Source organism: Mustela erminea, chromosome X (assembly GCF_009829155.1).
Source record: "Mustela erminea isolate mMusErm1 chromosome X, mMusErm1.Pri, whole genome shotgun sequence".
Classification (NCBI taxonomy): domain Eukaryota; kingdom Metazoa; phylum Chordata; class Mammalia; order Carnivora; family Mustelidae; genus Mustela; species Mustela erminea.
Genome location: NC_045635.1, coordinates 54630678 through 54653784, shown reverse-complemented (window position 1 = coordinate 54653784; position 23107 = coordinate 54630678). Strand labels below are relative to the sequence as shown.

General features: G+C 38.9%; 1 protein-coding gene across 3 annotated transcripts in view; it reads left to right on the top strand.

Annotated features, from left to right (window-relative positions):
• The window catches only part of EDA2R (ectodysplasin A2 receptor), a 54035-nt gene extending 34977 nt beyond the window's left edge, over nucleotides 1-19058 (top strand). The window contains exons 2-7 of one of the 3 annotated variants that reach the window (XM_032330784.1): nucleotides 12478-12656; nucleotides 13213-13298; nucleotides 15550-15714; nucleotides 16333-16334; nucleotides 18449-18503; nucleotides 18676-19058. In XM_032330784.1, the coding sequence (XP_032186675.1) occupies nucleotides 12478-12656; nucleotides 13213-13298; nucleotides 15550-15714; nucleotides 16333-16334; nucleotides 18449-18503; nucleotides 18676-19058 (870 nt within the window). Of the gene's footprint in view, nucleotides 1-12477; nucleotides 12657-13212; nucleotides 13299-15549; nucleotides 15721-16332; nucleotides 16335-18448; nucleotides 18504-18675 lie in introns of all 3 variants that reach the window. The other 2 variants (XM_032330787.1, XM_032330786.1) reach the window with 2 other exon arrangements.
• Nucleotides 19059-23107: the final 4049 nt, after the last annotated feature.

Here is a 23107-nt window from a genome sequence, read left to right as displayed (position 1 = left end):
AGGTGATGCTGGCCTCATAAAATGAGTTTGGAAGTTTTCCTTCCATTTCTATTTTTTGGAACAGTTTCAGGAGAATAGGAATTAGTTCTTCTTTAAATGTTTGGTAGAATTCCCCCGGGAAGCCGTCTGGCCCTGGGCTTTTGTTTGTTTGGAGATTTTTAATGACTGTTTCAATCTCCTTACTGGTTATGGGTCTGTTCAGGCTTTCTATTTTTTCCTGGTTCAGTTGTGGTAGTTTATATGTTTCTAGGAATGCATCCATTTGTTCCAGATTGTCAAATTTATTGGCGTAGAGTTGCTCATAGTATGTTCTTATAATAGTTTCTATTTCTTTGGTGTTAGTTGTGATCTCTCCTCTTTAATTCATGATTTTATTTATTTGGGTCCTTTCTCTTTTCTTTTTGATAAGTCTGGCCAGGGGTTTATCAATTTTATTAATTCTTTCAAAAAACCAGCTCCTAGTTTCATTGATTTGTTCTATTGTTTTTTTGGTTACTATTTCATTGATTTCTGCTCTGATCTTTATGATTTCTCTTCTCCTGCTGGGCTTAGGGTTTCTTTCTTGTTCTTTCTCCAGCTCCTTTAGGTGTAGGGTTAGGTTGTGTACCTGAGACCTTTCTTGTTTCTTGAGAAAGGCTTGAACCGCTATATATTTTCCTCTCAGGACTGCCTTTGTTGTGTCCCACAGATTTTGAACCGTTGTATTTTCATTATCATTTGTTTCCATGATTTTTTTCAATTCTTCTTTAATTTCCTGGTTGACCCATTCATTCTTTAGAAGGATGCTGTTTAGTCTCCATGTATTTGGGTTCTTTTCAAACTTTCTTTTGTGGTTGAGTTCTAGCTTCAGAGCATTGTGGTCTGAAAATATGCAGGGAATGATCCCAATCTTTTGATACCGGTTGAGTCCTGATTTAGGACCGAGGATGTGATCTATTCTGGAGAATGTTCCATGTGCACTAGAGAAGAATGTGTATTCTGTTGCTTTGGGATGAAATGTTCTGAATATATCTGTGATGTCCATCTGGTCCAGTGTGTCATTTAAGGCCTTTATTTCCTTGCTGATCTTTTGCTTGGATGATCTGTCCATTTCAGTGAGGGGAGTGTTAAAGTCCCCTACTGTTATTGTATTATTGTTGATGTGTTTCTTTGATTTTGTTATTAATTGGTTTATATAGTTGGCTGCTCCCACGTTGGGGGCATAGATATTTAAAATTGTTAGATCTTCTTGTTGGACAGACCCTTTGAGTATGATATAGTGTCCTTCCTCATGTCTTATTATAGTCTTTGGCTTAAAATCTAATGGATCTGATATAAGGATTGCCACTCCTGCTTTCTTCTGATGTCCATTAGCATGGTAAATTCTTTTCCACCCCCTCACTTTAAATCTGGAGGTGTCTTCGGGCTTAAAATGAGTTTTTTGGAGGCAACATATAGATGGGTTTTGTTTTTTTATCCATTCTGATACCCTGTGTCTTTTGACAGGGGCATTTAGCCCATTAACATTCAGGGTAACTATTGAGAGATGAATTTAGTGCCATTGTATTGCCTGTAAGGTGACTGTTACTGTATATGGTCTCTGTTCCTTTCTGATCTACCACTTGTAGGCTCTCTCTTTGCTTAGAGGACCCCTTTCAATATTTCCTGTAGAGCTGGTTTGGTGTTTGCAAATTCTTTCAGGTTTTGTTTCATTTTCTTGAGGTATTAGGAGGACAGACAATAAATAAATAAATAAATAAATAAATAAATAAAAATAAATAGTGCAGATGGTGAGGATAAGTGCTATGGAGGAAAAATAAAGAGGAAAGAGGACACCAAAATGCTGGTGGAGGGCGGAGTCAAGATGGCGGAGAAGTAGCAGGCTGAGACTACTTCAGCTAGCCGGAGATCAGCTAGATAGCTTATCTAAAGATTGCAAACACCTGAAAATCCATCGGCAGATCGAAGAGAAGAAAAGCAGCAATTCTGGAAACAGAAAAACAACCACTTTCTGAATATTCCTTTTAATATACTCTTGGATTCCATTAGCTAGGATCTCATTGAGAATTTTTGCATCAAGTTTTATCAGGGATATTGGTCTATAATTCTTCTTTTAACTGGAGTCTTTGGTTTGGGGATCAAGGTAATGCATGCTTCATAGAATAAGTTTGGAAGTTTTCCTTCCATTTTGATTTTTTGGGACAAGTTGAGAATAATAGATATTAACTCTTCTTTAAGGGTTTGTTAGGGTTCCCCCTTGAAAGCCATCAGGCTCTGGACTCTCCTTTGTTGGAAGATTTTTTTTTATTCAATTTCTTTTATGTGTTTGTTCAGATTTTCTATTTCTTCCTGATTCAGTTTTTGTAGTTTATATGTTTCTAGGAATTTATTGATTTCTTCCAGATTGTGTAATTTGTTCACAAGCAACTGCTAATAATATTCTCTTATAATTGTATTTTTGTGGCATTGTTTGTGATGTCTCCTCTTTCGTTCATGCTTTTATTTATTTCAATACTTTGTCTTTTCATTTTGATAAGCCTAGCTAGATGTTTATCAGTCTTGTTAATTCTTTCAAAGAACCAGCTCCTAGTTTTCTTGGTCTGCTCTACTGTTTTATTGATTTGTATATCATTGATTTCTGTTCTAATCTTTATTATTCCCCTTCTCCTGCTGGCATTAGGCTTTATTTGCTATTCTTTTTCCAACTCCTTTAGGTGTAATGTTACATTGCATATTTGAGACTTTTCTTGCTTCTTGAGAATGGTCTGTATTGCCATATACTCCCCAATTAAGAGTGCCTTTGCTGCATCCCTGAGGTTCTGAAATGTCGTGTTTTCATTTTCAGTTTCTTCCATTTTTTTTTTAATTCTTCCTTAATTTCCTTGTTAACCCACTTGTTCTTTAGCAGGGTGATCTTTAACCTCCATGTATTTGTGGTTGTTCCAAACATTTTCTTGTGGTTGACTTCAAATTTCATAGCACTCTGGTCTGAAAATATGCATAGTATGATCTCAGTCTTTTTTGCAGAGGTTGAAGCCTAATTTGTGACCTTGTAGTTGATCTATTCTGGAGAATATTCCTTGCGCACTCGAAAAGAGTGTATATCCTGCTGCTTTTGGATGAAATGTTCTGAATCTGTTAAGTCCATCTGGTTCAGTGTATCATTCAAGCTTGTTTCCTTGTTGATCTTCTGCATAGATGATCTGTCCATTGATGTGAGTAGGGTGCTAAAGTCCCTTACTATTACTGTATCATTATCAATCAGTTTCTTCAAGTTATTTTTTTATTAATTGATTTACATATTTGGCTGCTCCCAAGTTAGAAGCATAAATATTTAAAACTGTTGGATATTCTTGCTGAGTGGACCCCTTTACTATTATATAGTGCCCTTTTTCATCTCTCATTATGGTGTTTGTTTGAAAATCTAGTTTGTCTGGTATAAGTATGGCTACTCCAGCTTTCTTTTGATGTTCATTAGCATGATAAATGATTCTCTACCCCCTCACTTTCAAACTGGAGGTGTCTTTGTGTCTAAAATGAGTCTCTGGTAAGTGGCATATCAATGGGTCTTGAAGATTTTGTTTTTGTTTTTGTTTTAATTCATTCTGATATCTTATGCCCTTTGGAGCATTTATTCCACTTGCATTCAGAATAATTATTGACATATATGAGCTTAGTGCCAGTATATTACCTGTAAAGTCTCTGTTTCTGTCTAGACTGTGTTGCTTTTGGTCTCTCTTTCTCAGTCAAATGGTCCCCTTTAATATTATTGCAGAACTGGTTTAGTGTTCATGAACTTATTTAGTTTTTACTTATCTGAGAAACTATATCTCTTCTTCTATATTGAATGCAGAATAATTATTGACATATATGAGCTTAGTGCCAGTATATTACCTGTAAAGTCTCTGTTTCTGTCTAGACTGTGTTGCTTTTGGTCTCTCTTTCTCAGTCAAATGGTCCCCTTTAATATTATTGCAGAACTGGTTTAGTGTTCATGAACTTATTTAGTTTTTACTTATCTGAGAAACTATATCTCTTCTTCTATATTGAATGACAGACTTGCTGGATAAATAATTCTTTGCTGCATATTTTTCCTTGTAGCATGTTGAATATTTCCTTCCACTCCCTTCTGGCCTGCCAAGTTTCAAGGGACAGGTCTGCTGCTACCTTATGTGTCTACACTTGTAGGTTAAGGACTTTTTTTTTTTTTTTCTCTCATGACATCAAATAATAAAGATGTAATATATGTTAGCTAGCACAACAAATAATTTTTTAAAAATTCTTTCCCTAGCTGCTTTCAGAATTTTCTTTTACCCTTGTATTTTACAAGTTTCACTGTGTTATGTCTTGGTGTTGACTTGTTTTTATTGATTTTGAGGTAAGTTCTCTATGCTTCTTGGATTTGAATGCATATTTCCTTCCCCAGATTTGGGAAGTTCTCAGTTATAATTTGTGTCAAATAAACTTTATGCCCATTTTTCTCCTCTCTTCTTCTTCTGGGGCTCCTATGATATGGATATTATATTCCTTTATGGACTCACTGAGTTCCCTAAGGCCACATGCATGATCTAGTAATTTTCTTTCCCTCTTATTTTCAGCTTCATTATTTTCCATAATTTCATCTAGCTATTTATTTATCTATGTATATCACCAAATATCTCTTCTGTTTCTTCAGTTCTTGTTGTGATTGTATCCAGTTTTTCATCTCAGTTGTAGCAATTTTTATGGCAACCTGACTAATTTTAATTCTTTTATATCTGTAGCAAGGGTTTCTCTGGTGTCTTCTGTGCTTTTTCAAGTCCAGCTAGTAGTCTTATGACTGCTGCTTTAAATTATTTTTCAGATATATTGCTTTTATCTGCTTTGAGAAAGTCCTTAGCTGTGATTTCTTCCCAACCTTTCTTTTAGGGAGAATTTCCTCCATCTTTTCATTTTGGGTAAGCTTCTGTCTTTTGCATGTTTTATAAGTGTGTTATCTTTCCTACACCTGAGAGTAATGCCATATTAAAAAGGGGTCATACACTGTCCAGGGCCTGACACTTTAGGAAGTGTTTTTCATGTCTGCTATATGTACTTTGTTGTTGAGTTTTGTCTGCTCTTTTCCACTGGTCCAACCCTGTAGAGTTCCTCCTTACTTGTGGTGGGGAGTGTTTGGACCTTTAACTAGGAAAAAGGGGGGGAAATCTGATTAAAAAAAGAAAAAATAATAACAGGAATAAGAACAAATAAAAACAATCAGAAACCTATAAGCCTGATTCTTAAGGAAAGAAAGAAAGAAAGAAAAGGAAAGCAATTCTGATCCCATGCCCCCCCCCCCCACAAAGAGAAAAGGAAGGAAAACGAAACAAACAGAAAACAAAAAACAAAAAACAAAAAACAAACAAACAAACAAAAAACTATGAGCCTGATTCTAAAGAATAGAAAAAAACTAAGAAGTAAACCCTGGTCCTATGATCACCAGAACTGCTGCTGACACTTTGAAGCACCCTATGATCAGTAGACCTTGTGCATGTGGGGTGCTGCCTATGCTGGTCTTCTAGAGGAAAGGCTCCATGCACTGGCTCAGAATCAAACATGTCCCAGTACATATGCAGTCGCTAGGCACAGGGGGGCAGGTTTTGGTATAAGCAGGTCTCACCTCCTCTTGGGGCCACTGTGTTGCACTCTAAAGTCTGACTCTGTTTTTTGTTTGTTTTTGTTTTTTAAGATTTTATTTATTTATTTGACAGAGAGAGATCGCAGGTAGGCAGAGAGAGAGAGAGAGAGAGGAGAAAGCAGGCTCCCTGTGGAGCAGAGAGCCAGATGCAGGGCTTGATCCCAGGACCCTGGGATCATGACCTGAGCTGAAGGCAGCGGCTTTAACCCACTGAGCCACCCAGGTACCCCAGACTCTATTGTTTTTGAGAGGAAAAATGGCTCCACCCCACTCTCTTGTCCCTGTCAGGAAGACCTTACAAAGTAGCAGGGACCCTCAGCCCACCCAACACCACAGTTCTTCATTTTATCTTTGCTGTTTGATGAATTCAAAATTTCAAATCTTAGAGAACCTGGCACTGCTTGGGCCTATCCCCATCCTTTAGCATGGAGCCTCACCCTGCTGTATCTGGTGTCCTTTATCCCAGAAAAACAGTCCCTTGCCTGTGCAGTGCATGGAATCTATGCTGTAGCACAATGAAATGCAGCAACCAGGTTAGCCACCCTCTGAATGTGCCTTCCCCTATTGATGAAAGGCCCTTTGCTGGCACCTGAAGTATCTTTTGTCCTTAGAGAGGCAAAATACCCTCTTCCAAATGTACTCCAAGAAGGGGAACACTCTCTCCCAGTGTGACCCAGGATATTCCTACACCACATTATATGCTCCGAGGCTAGCTCCCTTCTCCCCAGGAGTGCATGTCATAGTTGCACTCTGGTGAAAGTCATGTTTTTCCAAAACCTCAGAGTTTGAGTTCCATACACTATTTGCAAAAATCCTGCAACACTCACTACCCCTCACTCTCCAGTCCTTGGTCCAAAGAGGTTTTCTTCTTGTGTGAACCTGATGCTACATTCTTTCAACCCTCTCTCTTTCTCTCTTTTTTCTCTCTCCATGGAAATTATTCCCTCCTTTCTACAGAACCACAGTTTTTCTCTCCTCAAATTCACTTCCATGCACTTGGCACTTGCCAGGTTATCTCTCTCCAAACATGGGTATCCTCTCCCATTCATCAGGTTAATTTCATGGATGTTCTAAGTGATATGACCTCAGTACAGCTGTGTTCAAGGAATGAGGAAAAGCCCAGGGTCCCCTTACTTCTCTGCCATGTTAACTGCTCTCCCCTCTTCTTTGTTTCTTATAGATTTCTTGTTGTTGTTGTTGTTGTTCATGGTCTATTTTATATGGCATCAATACAGATACCCCAGGGCTCTTTTTGTTACTATTTGCAAGGAATATGTTTTTCATCCTTTTACTTTCAATCATTTGTGTCTTTGAATCTTGTACGCAGCATATGGGTGGGTCATGCATGTATATTTTTGTTGTTATTTATCCAGTCTGCCAATCTCTACCTTTGGAGCATTTAGAACATTGACATTAAGAGAAATACTTAAAAGAGAGAGAGAGACAAAGAGAGAGAGAGAGAGACAGAGAAAGAGAGAGAGATTGTTAAGGGAGTACTTCTTACATCTTGTTATTTGTCTTATGTATGGTTTATACCATTTTTGTCCCTCATTTCCTACATTATTACCATTTTTGCTAGTTGATTTTCTTTGCAGTGAGTTTTATTAATTTCCTTTTCATTCCTTTTATATATATTTTAGTTATTTTCTTTGTGTTACCATGCAGATTCCCTTTAATATCCTAAATTTTAACAATGTAGTTTGAATTGAGATCAAGCTAACTTTAATAGCATACAAAACCTCTAATTTATACAGCTTTGTCTCATTTCTCTTTATGTTATTATTTTCACATTTTATATTTTATTTATTTATTTGGCAGAGAGAGAAGTAGATCACAAGTGGGCAGAGAGGCAAGCAGGGGGTGGGGAGCAGGCTCCCCACTGAGCAGAGAGCCCAATGCCAGCCTTGATCCCAGGACCCTGAGATCATGACCTGAGCCAAAGGCAGAGGCTTAACCCATTGAGCTACCCAGGTGCCCTTCACTTTTGTCTTAACTATGTGCCAATATCATATATTTATAACTATTGCATTTTCTTTTAAATAGTATAGGAAATAAAAGGTGGAGTGGAAAACTTAAAATGCAGTAATTATGCCTTTTATATTTGTTCATGTATTTACCTTTACCAAAGATATTTATCACTCTGTATGGCTTTAAGTGACTATCCAACATCCTTTCATTTTTTTTCTTAAAGATTTTATTTATTTATTTGACAGAGAGAAAGAGAGATCTCAAGTAGGCAGAGAGGCAGGCAGAGAGAGAGAGGGAAGCAGGCTCCCCACTGAGCAGAGAGCCCAATGCGGGGCTTGATCCCAGGACCCTGAGACCATGACCTAAGTGGAAGACAGAGGCTTAATCCACTGAGTCACCCAGGAGCCCCCAGCACCCTTTAATTCTAACCTAAAGAATTACCTTTAGCATTTCTTGCAGTACAGGTCTGTTAATATTAAACTGCCTCAGCTTTTGCTTATCTAGATATGTTTTAATTTCTCCTTCATTTTTGAAGAATTTTTTTTTTCCTGGATAAAGAATAATATGTTAGCAGTCTTTTTCTTTCTATACTTAAATATGTCATCTTATTGCCTTCCAGGCTCCATATTTTTTTTTTTTAGGAAAAATATGATCTCTTGTACTTGACAAGTTGTTTCTCTATTGTTATGTCAAGGTTTATTCTTTGTCTTTGGCTCTGTATATCTTATTTTTAATATGTCTTATTATGGGTCTCTGAATTTTCCTATTAAAGTTCATTGAGAATTATGGATGTGTTTATTAATATCTTTCATCACATTTTGTAAAATTTTAGCCATTATTTCTTCAAATATGGTTTCTGCTTGTTTATTTCTCTCCTTTCCTTCTGGGAATCCCCATTGTTTGTTACTCCCCTTTTTGGTGTCTCTTAGTTTTTGTTTACTCTTTTCACTCATTTTTTTTTCTGTTCCTCAGACTTCATAATTTCAACTGTCCTCAAGTTTTCTTATTCATTTTTCTACATGCTGAGAGATGCTGTTGAACACTTATAATGAATCTTTATTCCAATTGGTTTATTTTCAGATCCAGGATTTCTGTTTGGTTTCTTTTTTTATAATTTTTATGTTACCATTTTGTTTAAACACTTATTTCTAATTCCCTTATTTCATGAGTTTTTAATATATTTAAGATATTAGTCTTCTAGTCTTTGTCTAATAAGTCCAATGTCTGGACTTCCTCAGAAACACTTTCTATCAATTTTATTTGTTTCTTTAAAGAGCCATACATCCCTATTTCTTTATATGCTTTGTCACCTTTTTGTTAAAAACTAACCATTTTTTTTTATTATAATGTGGTGTTAATCAGTTTTTTTTTCCTTCTTCACATTTAGTTTATTTTTTTAATGAATTTATTGAAAGTTTATTGGGTCACTTATTTAGGTGTTTTTCCAAACTCTTTTTTCAGACACTGTATTCGTTGCCATATGTTGTCATGTAATCTGTGTTCATTTAGATCATGGTTAGTCAATATTTGTATTTTATTTATTTATTTATTTATTTATTTATTTAAGAAGGAGTGCATATAGGGAGGAGGGGCAGGGGGAGAGGGAGAAGCAGACTCCCTGCTGAGCATGGATTCCTATGTAGGGCTGGATCCCAGGAGTCCAAGATCATGACCTGAGCTGAAGGCAGAAACTTAGCAGACTTAGCCACCCAGATGCCCCAATAATATTATGATAGTGATTTCCTTGAGCATTAGAAGTTAAGCAAAATAAACAAAAAATAAACAAAAACACACCTTTCCCAGTCTTGGCAGATTGGGTTTGTGCTGAAGCATTCCTTAGCCAAAATTGCACTTAGCCTGTGGATCAGCCCGATGTGGAAGCTTTGGGTCTTCTCCTTTTATAAGCATTTCTCATGCCCTAGGAATGCATGTGCCTTTCTAAATTCCCCCATATATATGGGTGCTTCTAAATGTTTTCTTTTTTTTTTTTTTTTTGAGTTTACAGAATAACTTTATTTATTTTTTTTTATTTTCAGCATAACGGTATTCATTATTTTTACACCACACCCAGTGCTCCATGCAATCCGTGCCCTCTCTAATACCCATCACCTGGTTCTCCCAATCTCCCACCCCCTGCCACTTCAAACCCCTCAGATTGTTTTTCAGAGTCCATAGTCTCTCATGGTTGACCTCCCCTTCCAATTTCCCCCAACTCCCTTCTCCTCTCTAACTCCCCTTGTCCTCCATGCTACTTGTTTTATCCACAAATAAGTGAATGAAAACATTCACTTATTCATTTATCCCACATTTCTTTCATCTTTCCAAGCCTTCCAAGGTTAGGATGTCTATTGTGTTTATTTGCTTATAATTTCTTGCCCCAGGTATCTGTTGTTCGTTAGTTTGCTTTGCAATCTTTTTCTTTAAAAAATGCCTACCCCTTTCCCAGTTTGAATTATGAATTGAATGAAACAGAGGTGAACACTTTGTACCAGTCTTTCAGGTAGCCAACAGACAGGTTAGAACAGTCATACACAATAATTTTGAATAAGTTTTGCTCAGTTCACTCTGGAACTAGGGATGAAGTCCTCCCACTAAGAACACAGGTGTTGCCACTTTAAGATTGCCTCCACTTTAGGACTGGTGCTGCTCAGGAGAGGGGTGTAGTAAAGGCAAACAAAAATGGCATAAAATTTTCTTTTCATTTTCAAGTCGTCTTTTTTTTTGGTTCAGCATTTGCTTAATTGCTGTAAGCCTTTGTTTCCCAGAGTCCTGAAATATGATTGTGACAATTTCTGCATACTTTTTGTAAATAATTATTCATTTATTTGAGAGAGAGAGAGGGAGAGAGAGAGAGAACCCGGGCCACGGGAGGGGCAGAGAGAGAGGGAGAGGAACCCTCAGGCAGACACTCTGCTGAGCATGGAGCCAGATGTGGGGCTCAGTTCTGGGACCTTGAGATCATGACCTGAACTGAAATAAGGAGCTGAATTCCCAACTGACTGAGCCACCCAAGTGTCCCTCTGCCTGTTTTTCTGTGTTACTATGAGGAAATGAAAGCTTGGAGCTGCCACCTTCTCCATTTTCCTGATGTTCTGCCATTTTTAATATATTGAATTCAGCATTTCTCTGGGTGTTCCTGTGTTCCAGAAAATCACAGTATAAATAAAATTAAAGCATTTTTAAATACAAAATAAGTATAAAGAAAAAAAAAACAGGCAGTTTTCTTGGAGGCAGGCCTAAGGGAGGCAAACCTTACTTTATCCATATTCCATTAGCTAGAAATTAGGTACATGGATCCACCTAACTACAGTGGGGTTAGAGAATGTTGGCTAGTGGTATTCTCAGGAAGAATGGAGACTTAGTTTGGCAATCACCCTACTTCTGCCATAATTAGCAAATAGTTAATATCCCTTAATAATTAGAGTTGTATTTTTGAAAGAGCTATGATATATCAGGCAGGTGCCTTACACCTAAGTTAGAATGTCAGAGCTGGATGAGTATTTAGAGACTATCTACTTCAGCCTCTTCAAATGTTGGGGCTTCTGATCTTTAGAAATAGAGAGGGACTGGCTAGAGTCACACTGAGTCAATATTAGACCCAAGGTAAGAACCAGCTAGATCACTCATCTCTCCTCTATATCATTGGCATTCCAACATTTTCTTAACCATTACCAAGAGTAAGGAATACATTTTTTGTCACATTCTAACACATACTTGCATATATTTTATCTAAAAGTTTTGTAAGATGATATTGAGGTATTGGTAGTGATTAAAGCTGTTTGTCAAATATTTCCGCCTCCTTACCCTCTAGAACATTGTGGAATTGCACTTTCTTTTACTTGTGTATTTACTAATGGTCAGATGGTATGCGTGGTCAAAGACATGCAAGCAAAGTGAAATGGATCATTTCTGGAAGAAAATAAGAGCCAGTGGCAATTCACAATGTTCTCTTTTCCCTGATGTTCCAATCATGGCAACACAAAGATAAGCCTCTGTTACCTCGTGTAGCCCAATAAGAATAATGTAAAGCATAGCTCCTACTACACCTCTGGTAGGCTAATAGGATGATTGAGAAATAAACTTTGGTTCTTTCAAGGCATTGAGATTTGGAATTTGCTTTTTGCCAATGTCAGGTTTGTCCATCAAACCCAGAGAATGGCGAATGAAAAGATTTCTCCAGACACCTTAGTAGGAGAAAGAAGAGGCCTGAGGACAAGACTCTCTAGTGGCAAAAGACCTTGTGCCAAGCTTTGTCCTCACTTTTATTGGGATCTTAGCAATATATGAGGAAGTGCAAGTGCAAGTGCAAAGTGAGGAAGAAAGTGTAACTTTAATGGTCAGGATATTAATATATGGGGCAGTGTGTGATAAGCGCAAGAAGGCAAGGAGTCTGTGAAGTATGTGACCACAACAGGTGCCTTTTTTTTTTTTCTTCAGAACTTAAACATTTACTCCCTAGATTAGAACCTTGAACCTCAGTAAGAATTTGGCCATTTTCAGCCAAGAAACTTCAAAGGAGGCCGGTGTTCTGGGCACTCCTCCTTTGCTTTTCAATTAGTCTCATCCAGGGAGGCATATACAAGTCAGATTTTATCTATACAGGCACTGTAAATTCCCACATGCCATATTATAACCTAGCCTATGTTGACTGATATTTAGCATTAGCATATGTACACTGATATTTTTATCATTATTTTGTTTTGTTTTTCAATTTTAATGCTGATCTCAAACTAGTAAACTGATTTTGTGATTCATAAACGTATTTCAACTTGCAGTCTGTAAAACACTACTGTATACGATGTCCATTTGTCCCATAGCTGATCCTCTCTCTAAGTTTCTATAGAGCTGTGTTAGTGATTCTCATCTCTCTGCAGGATTGTGGCTATGGAGGCGGTGGAGATGCATACTGCATAGCCTGCCCTTCCCGCAGATTCAAAAACAGCTGGGGCCACCATAGATGTCAGGCTTGCATCACCTGTGCTGTCATTAATCGCATCCAGAAGACCAACTGCACAGCTACCTCTAATGCTGTCTGTGGAGACTGTCTGCCTAGGTGATCCTGCTCTGGAGACCAAAATTTTTCTGGACCTTTTTTATTCCTTGGAGGTCTTTTTAATCCTTACCTTTCAAAGTCTAGTTGAAATATTCTAACTGTCCATATCATGATGAGCTCAAAGTCCCATGAGAGAGAAGCAGTGTCTTCCCATGATCCCCTTACAATGTGCCTAGCACATGGTCAGCCACAGATGAATACTTAACAATTTTTTCATCATGCTGGCATGCTTAAGCCAAGGCCCAAGATTCAAGGTAAATTTCACTGTAGACCTAAAAGAGATCACAAAGCAGTTGATTTCAAAGCAGTGCTACCCTCTCTTATAAGATTAATTCTGTTTCTTAGCTATTGGTTCTGGTGAATGAGGGAGGAGGTAGAACATGTGGGACTCTGATTCAGAATCAGATATTGAGGCAGAGCATTCATAAGGGTTGGAGGTGGGTACCAGCTTCCAGGAGGGCAAGACTTTTAGAAGTTGCTTACGGTCTCAGTAAGGACCAGCCTACATGCATTGTTTATTTTATTACTTTGCCATTCCTTATTGCTCTGACCATAGGTTCTACCGAAAGACATGCATTGGAGGACTGCAGGACCAAGAGTGCATTCCATGCACAAAGCAGACACCCACCTCTGAGGTTCAGTGTGTGTATCCAGTTCTCTTCTCCTGTTTTCCTCCAACCCATTGGGGTGGTAGTAAGATAGGGTAGTAAAGACTTCCCTACCCCTTTGTACTCCTTCCTGTAGAGCAGATTGGCAAGGGAAGCAGTTAGATTTGAATTCTTATTTTATAATGCAGTGTCTGCATAACCCTCTTTACATCATCTGAAAAGAATGTAAGTCATGATAACCACCATTCTTCATACCTTATGGGATGGCTGTCTAGGTCTAATGAATTAATAAATTTAGAAAGCACTTTATAAATTATACTATTTGTATACTTATAGATGATAATGATGATGTAATATGAGGTTTAAAAGAGTCTCTATTGCTTAGGAATAGAAAAGCCTGAATGAAGTACTACGATCTAGTCTATGCCCATACCACCATCCATTTTTCTATCTATCATTTTTCTCTATTTATCATATATAGATAGATAGACAGATAGATATACTCACTCCTTACAATTATTGATATGTTTATATTATGAAATATTTCAAATATGTAGATGCTGCCCAGAGCAATCTATACTTTCAATGCTATCCTGATCAAAATACCACTGGCATTTTTCAAAATGCTGGAACAAACAATTCTAAAATTTGTATATAGAAATATTTAAAATGAAAAAATATATATAAAAATCATTAGTTGCAGGTGCCTGGGTGGCTCAGTTGGTTAAACATCTGCCTTTGGTTCAGGTCACGATCCCAGAGTCCTGGGATGGAGTCCCATGTCAGGCTCCCTGCTCAGCAGGGAGTCTGCTTCTCCCTCTGCAACTACCTTCTGCTCATGCTTTCTCTCTCTCTCTCTCCCAAAAATAAATAAATAAAATATTAAAAAAGGTTAATTGCACAATATCAAAAATTAATAACTTTTAACATTTTGTGTATTTATTTTAGGTTTTCTTTTTTTTTAAGATTTTATTTATTTATTTGACAGAGAGAAATCACAAGTAGATGGAGAGGCAGGCAGAGAGAGAGAGAGGGAAGCAGGCTCCCTGCCGAGCAGAGAGCCCGATGCGGGACTCGATCCCAGGACCCCGAGATCATGACCTGAGCTGAAGGCAGAGGCTTAACCCACTGAGCCACCCAGGCGCCCCTTTATTTTAGGTTTTCTTAAAAAGAACAAAGATTCCACAGATTTAATAGAATTTTTTTTCTAAAGATTTTATTTTTTTATCTGAGAGAGAGAGAGAGAGAATTAAGGAGGGGCTGAGGGAGAGGGAGAAGCAAACTCCCCTCTGAGAAGGGAGCCTGATGCAGGGCTCAATCCCAAGACCTTGGGATCATGACCTGAGCCGAAGGCAGATACTTAACTGACTGAGCCACCCAGGCATCCCTATAGAATTTCCTTTTAGATCCTCTCTGAATTTCATTCTCTCCCTATTCCCCCAGAGGCAACCTCTGTCATAAAATTGTATGCATCCTTTTGGTAGGCTATGCTACAGTAACAAACCCCTAACTTAATACAAAAGTTTATTTTTCACTATATAAAGACATTCCTCCATCTTGTGACTATACCATCTAGACCCTGTGGCTCCTAAGTTGATGGAACAGGGAAGATATGGAAGAAACATAGTGGTTCTTAATTACTTCAATCTGCAAGGGACACACATTACTTTCACTCATGGTCTATTGGCCAGAAGTACTCTGATGGCCTAACTACAAAGTCTCTAGGAAATACAGGGAAGCATGTGGATAATTGGTGAGCACTATGATTCTGCCAAACCCTCCACCCATGTTTTAATACTTGTATTTTTGTTACATAATTTCATATTTGATATTTTATATAAATTATTTCAAGTTATATCCTCACTTTCCCCAATTTTCTTTTTCCCTTCTGGATTATTTATATTGATCCATACAGGTTTTTTATTTTAAATTATATAATAATATTATGTCATTACATGATTTATTTATCCTGTACTCTACTGATGAACATTTTAATTTGTTTCTAGTTTTCTAGGTTATATAACTAGATATGACATGGAAAGACCATAAATATGTTTGTGTTTAAATAATTGTATTAACTTATACTTTACCAACAGTATGTGCAAGTTCTTCTATTTCATTCTTTATATTTTTGCCTTCTCTATGAATAATTAAAACCAGCTTAGCAGCCCTAACTGGGGGAGGTCCTAGGAAGAGGACAGTAGCTTACAGAAGTTCGGGCCCAATGTCAGGGTGACTATTAACTGCCCATAGTGACTGACTTCCCCTATTTTCTTATCTCACAGGTGCCTTCCAGTTGAGCTTAGTGAAGGCAGATATACCCACAGTGCCCCCTCAGGAGGCCACACTTGTTGCATTGATGAGCAGTCTGCTTGTGGTGTTTTCCCTGGCCTTCCTGGGGCTCTTCTTCTTCTACTGCAAGCAGTTCTTCAACAGACATTGCCAGCATGGTAAGGGTAGCTACTTCACATATCACATGAATCAGGAGCAAGGCTCTGATTAGCAGAAGAAAGGAATTTTCTGGGGTTGAGAGTTAATGGGCCTTCTCTACAGTGCTGAAAACCTCAGGGGTGGACTATCTGTGGGTGGCAATAGAAAGCATGGGACTTCAGAAACTACTGAGACCAACCCTGCAAGTTTATGGAACTTGATTCATTAAGGTAAAGGGATTCATAAAGGAACACAGCATCATGAGAAAACCCTTGGGGGAATATTGTGGATATCTAGGTTCTAAATCAACCTATGTATTACTATGCAACTTTGGACACATTGTCTAGCTTCTTTGGGCCTTTTCATCCCTAATCTTTAAAATGAGAGTTGGTGTTGGATTAGTTGGTTTCTAAGTTCTTTTCCAATTCTTCATTCCTACTTATAGGTATAGATTCTGGAGCTTATCAGGAATAGAGGATGAATGGCTGGTTTTGAGACATGACTGTAATAAAAGTGGGTGAGGTCTTGGGCAACTGTTAACAGAATAGTTATATCTCAAATGTGGTAACTGAGAATCCAGTTTCCAGAGGAGCTGGTGGACACAGACATTTACTCCCAGACAATACTGACACCCAAAGAGGTCTGGCCCAGCCCATAGGAGATTGCCATGGAAATTGCCAATGGAAGGTCATAAAGTCAGGAGTACCATTGTGATCTGCTTTAAGCACAGCTCTAGCCATTATCCAAAAATGTAGGACAGAAAGTCCAGGTCAATGAAGGCAAAGATAGGAAGAGATGGGATGATGGGCTGGCCAGGAATAGGCAAAGGGTAGAACAAGAGCCCAGAGTATTAAGGTTCTGTGCAGCTTTTGTGTCATTGAGAGAACTGAGAGCTAGGCAGAGACACCTAAACAGGAATCCAGGCTAATGAATAGAGTTTGTTTAGTAAAAAATGGGGAGAATAAACTTTCTTAGTTATACTGGTGCTTAGATTCCTCCTCAGCCCACCAGATACTGGGCCCAAAACAGTATCACTTTTTTAACTTCTCTCTATGTGGGAAGATCTCTTTATATAGATCTCCTTGGGTAAGTTTGGTTTTAGGACATGCCAGATAATCTATAGAAGGCCTAGCATATAGGTTTGGCTTAAGCAATGGTGAATCTAGCATTTCTTGGACTGCAAGGATGCAAAGGGAACACTGTTACCCCTTTATCACCCCTCTCAAACTCTGTTTCTTTCTCCTCTACTATTTGGTGGATCTTGGAACATTGTGGTTCAGGGTGGACCTTTCTGACTTTGGAGACAGTTTCCCAAATAAGAGATCTGTTGCCCAGTCCCTGGGCATGGGCCTGAAACATAGGCAGTGAAGCATTTGGGCTCCACACCCCAGAAGGATGAAGATGAGGCAACATCTGAGAGTTGCTTATGTCCCTCCTTTTGCCTCAGGAAAGGAGAAGTGTGTAACCCTTTTCTGCTCCTCCCCTGTCTTCAGGATAATAATTAAATAGCCTTCTCTGAGGATATGAGGGCAAGTATTTCCCTCAGAGTCTCCACAGGAGAAAGAGGACAAAACTTTATTTATTTATTTGTTTGTTTGTTTGTTTATTTTCATTTGGAGAGGGTGTTTATCAGGAGTCACTGACTAATATGCATACTGGAGTCATATAGGAGAAATCATTGTGTGAATTAGATTCTATGTATTACATAATAGAGAGGAGTAGGGACTATGGCAAACTAAAGAGTTAGTTCATTTTTTTGCCTAAAGGCGAATCCGCTACTCAACTCCAAGTGGTTCCTTCGTTCTTCCTTTCTTTCTTTGTCTCTTTCTTCCTTTCTTCCTTTCTTCTTTCTCTTTGTTTTATCATGGAGGAATGTTCAATGTTTTAATATTTTCTGCATTTTCAGAGGAATACATAAATCCAAATTTCTGTATGTTAGTTTTAAGCTCTGATGATGAATTACAGTAATAAAATACATGTGTACATACTGAATGACTAAATGAATGAAGAAATAGATAAACAAAAAAACAAACAAATAAATAAAACAACCACAATGCAGAGAGTCAAACAAATACACACCCCATGGACTCTCAGTTCATAACCTAATGCTGCATTAGACTTATACGTGAAGCATGTACTCCTTTTCTGTCGCTGCCATAACAAATTAACATAAATTTAATGGCTTAAAACACTTATTTATTATCTCACCATTTCCATGGATCAGAAGTTTTGTGGACTTAGCTGGATCTCTACTTAGGGTCTTACAAGGCCAAAATAAATCTGTTCACAGGACTGTGTTCCTTTCAGGAAACTGGAGGAGAGAATCCATTTCCTTGTTCATTCAGAAAAATGGAATAATTCAGTTACATGCATTTATATGAATGAGGTCCCATTTCCATGCTGTCTGTCCATTGAGGGCCATTTCTAGTTTCTAGAGACCACCTGCATTATTTGGCTTATGACCCTTATTCATTTTCAAAACTAGTAATGATGGGTCAAGTCCTTTTCATGTCACATCTCTCTGATGCTCTCTCTGATTCTCCTGCTTTTAAGAGCACATAAAATGACATTGGGTCCACCTGTGTAATACAAGACAATATCACTATTTTAAGATCCATAATCTTAGTTACATCTGAAGTATGCCTCTTGACATATGACACAACATAACACATAGGCATAACACTAAGGGATGAAGGTCATGGGAAAAGAGGGTCAAAGTCCTGCTTCCCACAAAGGGTTTCTCATTCTCTGGAGAAATTGACTCTTTTTCCTGATCCACCACTAGGTAGCCTCAATTTGATACCCCAGTGTAAATGTTTTTTCCAAATTGTATTACCTCAGCCTAGTGCTAGGTACTTTGATCTCCAGGGAGGGGAAGGGGAGCACTACTTCCCAGGCCCTGCCCATCTTGTACTCCGGACAAGGTCCTCCACTGAATGGATCTCGTACCTTTGTGTGATGCAGTGGCTTTCTGCTTCACGTTGCAGGAGGTTCGCTGCAGTTTGAGGCTGTTGAGGCAGCAGAAGAGGAATCTCTCTTCACCATGCCACCTGGCCAGGAGACCAGTCCTGAGTCTCCCCTGAGTGAAAGCATCTGTGAGACCCAGCCACTTAACCCCATCCTGGATGACGACTGCAGCTCAATTTGTGGCTTCCCCACACAGGAGTCTTTTACCATGGCCTCCTGTGCCTCAGAGAGCCACTCCCACTGGGTCCACACCCCGATCAAATGCACAGAGCTTGATCTACAAAAGTTTTCTAGTTCATCCTCCTATACTGGAGCTGAGACCTTGTGGGGGAACAGAGCTGAAAACTCTGAAGACAGACTGAAGTTCAAGATGCCATTTGAAGTCTCTAGCCCTTAGCTCTAGTGAGGTGAGCTGGAAAGGTGGGACAGAAAGACCAGAAACTGGGGACCACCCCCAAGGAATTTTTCTCCGGAATATTGTTGTTTGGTAGGGCTAGGGGTAGAGGAAGAGCAAGCTAGAAACAATGGAGGGGCAAAAGTGGCTACACTAATCTTTGGAGTCTGTCAGCTAAACATCACATTTCTGGGCCTACAATGGTCAAGGAAGTAGCCAGGTTGACATGGTGCTGGTCTTTCTATCCTGGTTTTTCACAAGCCCTCTTGACCTCACTGTCTAATATTCATATTCAGTTATCTCCATTCATGTGTAGAAGCACCATGACACAATGGAAAAATAAGTAAGCCTTGCCATCTGGCATCCCTATATTTGAAATCTACCTCTATTCCTTAATAGCTCTGTGAGCCATGTGTATATCTCTTTACCTCTCTGTAAACTATAAAAAGTAGAGAGCACTACTTACCCCATAAGATCATGTGGGAGGTTGAGTAAGAAATGTATGTGCAAGCATCTTTTATAGTGTCTAAGGCATTCAAAATGTTTAAATCTTGTTAATTTTCATTCCTTCTCCAACCCTAGTTCAATTTGTATACCCTTCCAGATTGGCTACACTTATCTGATCTAACACAATTTTGTGGTAAGCAGGTCAGAGTTTGTTAGCCTCATTTTGTAGAGATAGAAACTGAGACAGAGAGGGAAAGTGATTTGCTCAATGTCACGGAGCAAATCAGTGCTTGAATTAAGCTAGAGCCCAGCTGGGGACTCCATTCCAGAGTTTGTCTAACCATATCAATGTGAATATTCCATAGCCAGTGTTACTTTCTCAGAGGCTTAAGTAATATGAGGTAATATGAAGCAGGAGAGCAGGTAGATTCCTACTTTTCAACTAACCAACTACATTTTAAAACACTTTTCCATATTTCTGCAGGTAAGATATTGTCTAGGCCCTCTAATGTCTCCCCCTCCCCTATATCTACTTAAGAAAATGTGAACAAAATGTAGGTGAAATCTAACACTGCTATCAAACAAGTCAGCTTATTTATCTTCAGGGTTATCTAGTCCAACTTCCCTTCCAAGTCTTCCAATCCATGTTTTAGTTCATTTTGTAATGTCCCCAACAAATGTTTGTATCCCATTTGCTCACATACTTACAGTGTCAGAGAGCTTACTACTGCCCCATGTGTACTGCAACTATAACTGGTAGATTGGAGCTCAATGTAAAGAAAAATCTTCTGTCTCCCTATAATATCTACTCATGGGTCCTGGATCTGTTCCTTGGGCCACACAGACCTCATCTGCTTTCTCTGCCTTGTGAAATCCCTGAAGAGGTCTAAAGATAGCCTTTCCTTTCTGGGAGGTACCACTTTGTTTTTCTCTGGAGAATGTGGAGCTTAAAACTGAACCCAGTTTCATGAGGAATGGTATCACCTAGATAGAACAGGGTAGAACTATCATCAACCTAGCTAAGTGATATATTTCTACTGTTGAATCTTCAACCATTGACCTAAACTATAAGTGATTTTTGTTTTTTGTTTTGTTTTGTTCTGTTTTGTTTTGTTGGAGACATAAGGAGAGCAGGAGAATAATGAGATTGCTCCACAGATTTTTAAGTTGCTCTGCTCCCTCCCTAGGTCTCTTGGGCTTCAGCAACCTTGCCCAGTCATTCTTTCTGGAATCTCCTGCTTTTTTTTCCTATATACAACAGTATCAGGGGCCTGGGATGTGGTATCCACAACAGCCATTACTCTATGAATGGGGATATCCTATCCCATTCCACCAAAGGATTGATTCTTTACCATTTTCCCAAGATTGACCTGCAGCATTTCTTGCTTCCTTATTATAGCTAGCCCAGAGAGAAATATTCTTTGCCATGGAACTACCAGATTCGTTCCTAGCTTAGCTTAATTATAGAGACAAAAATGAGGGGATGCCAATGAATGAGGTAGAGTTTTAATGTTTGGATGTTTGTCAGGTAGACCTTGAGGAGAGACCTCTCAGGATAATACAGATACTGATATTTCTACCTAGCACTTCAGGGACAAAATCAAACCCTTCCCCCCTTTAACTCCTTCACACTGCCCCCTCTATAACACACACACACACACACACACACACACCTTTACACACATCTTGGGGGAGGCCTGACACCTTGATTCCCCACTCATCTCCTAGACTTCTGTGGTTGGGACAGGTCTGGAGCTAGCCCATTTGCCAGGGTCTTCCTCCCCACACATAGGTCATTTACCCCTCTTTAGTGAAGACTGAACTCAATATTTTTTTATCTTTTAAATGATATTTCCTAAAGTTCCTTTTATTTGTTTTTATCTTCCTACTTTTGCCTCTGTAGTCCCTTCCTGGTACCTGGTCTAAAATAAGGCCCAAGGCTAAATCTCTAGATCTCAATGACCAAACTCACTTCAGAGCTTTGATCTTTGAAGTGACAGTGAAGCTACTGAGGTCTACAGTGGGGGCACTGAGGACAGAAGGTTCTCACTGAGGCCTGATTTTAGGGGAGCTCAAAGGCTATTGGTGCTTTCTTGGTTTAGAGTAGAACAAAATCGGCTTCTGACCCCTCACCACCAGCTTCACATGCTTCTCATAATAAAGTGGAACTTCAGTCTCCAAGGCTGATGACACAGGACGTACGAGAAACTCAGTGTAGAGATCTGAGCATTGCAGAATGCTTTTAAGTCCCTCTTAGGTCTATAATGGGTCACTTGAGCTGATGCCCACTCCCTCACAGTGGATCAGATTTGAAGAAAAACAGTTCTCAGATGAGTGGAGCAATTATCTTCTTTCTCTGGGAACAGTATATATAGTCCAGAATGTTGGGTGTAACTTAATTTATAAAAACTCAGGTTAGAGATAGGGCAGAGTTATCCTAGGGTGGAAGTGTTGAAATTTACTGCATATACAGGTGCTGCACTTTACAGTTTGTGGTATGTGTTACAACCATTATGTCACAGGATCTCAGATTTTATTTATTGTTTTGACAGAGAGAGCACAAGCAGGGGGAGCAGCAGACTTCCCGCTGAGCAGGGAGGCTGATGCAGGGCTTGATCACAGGACCCTGGTATCTTGACCTGAGCTGAAGGCAGCCACTTAACTGACAGCAACACAGCCACCCCTCATTGGACCTTCATAGAAACCCTGAGATGGGCGATACAAGGATTACTATCCCCAGTTTGCAGATAAGAAAACTGAGGCCCATAGATGGAAAATGACTAACCTTAAGTTACTTGGTGATGTAGAGGTAAATAGCAAGCCCTCTCCAGTATCTTAAAATTTTAATTTTCTGAAAGACAGTGTTATGGAATAAGGAGATACTGATTTTCTGGCATATCTGTTCCAGAAAACAATGATCTTTGGTAGGAAAAAGGGTAGAGATACAAATAAGGCTTTTATGTGAATGAGGTAATGTTTTTGCCCACATGCCAAACCTATTCTCACCCCTTCCCTACAACTCCACTACACCTACCCTGCAGCCACCCTTGATGTACATTTTCTGCCAGGTCTGATCCTAGTGTAAATCTAAGAGATTTCCCTTTTAGTACTGTCCCTCAAGAGGTCAAAAAGTGAGAAGGGCTGCAAGGTCAGACAAGACACTTTTTACCTGTATTATTTTATTTTGCCTCTGGAATATGAAAAGATTGGCTAAAGGCTGGAGGTAGTAAGAACATCCATTCTATTCCCCCCTCCCCACATTCTACTGTCCAGTTTAAGAGTCTCTGATCTTAGCTTGGACAAATATTTGAGACTTTTCTTTATTCAGAAGTGGGAGGAGTACAATTATTTCATCTTTAAAAGCCTCTTCCAGGTAGATTGCAGATATTGGAGTAAATATGTCAACTATAACTTCATTACTTTATAGTCTATAAAAGTTTATTTTTAAAAAGGTTTATTCACACATTATGCCCATTTTAAAGGAGGAAATCGAGGCCTAGAAAGACTAATATATTATCCAAAGCAATGCATATTTGGGAAATACAACCTTCCCCACATACCCACTCCCACCCCAAACCCAAGTGTTGATCCCAAGGCTTAGTGTT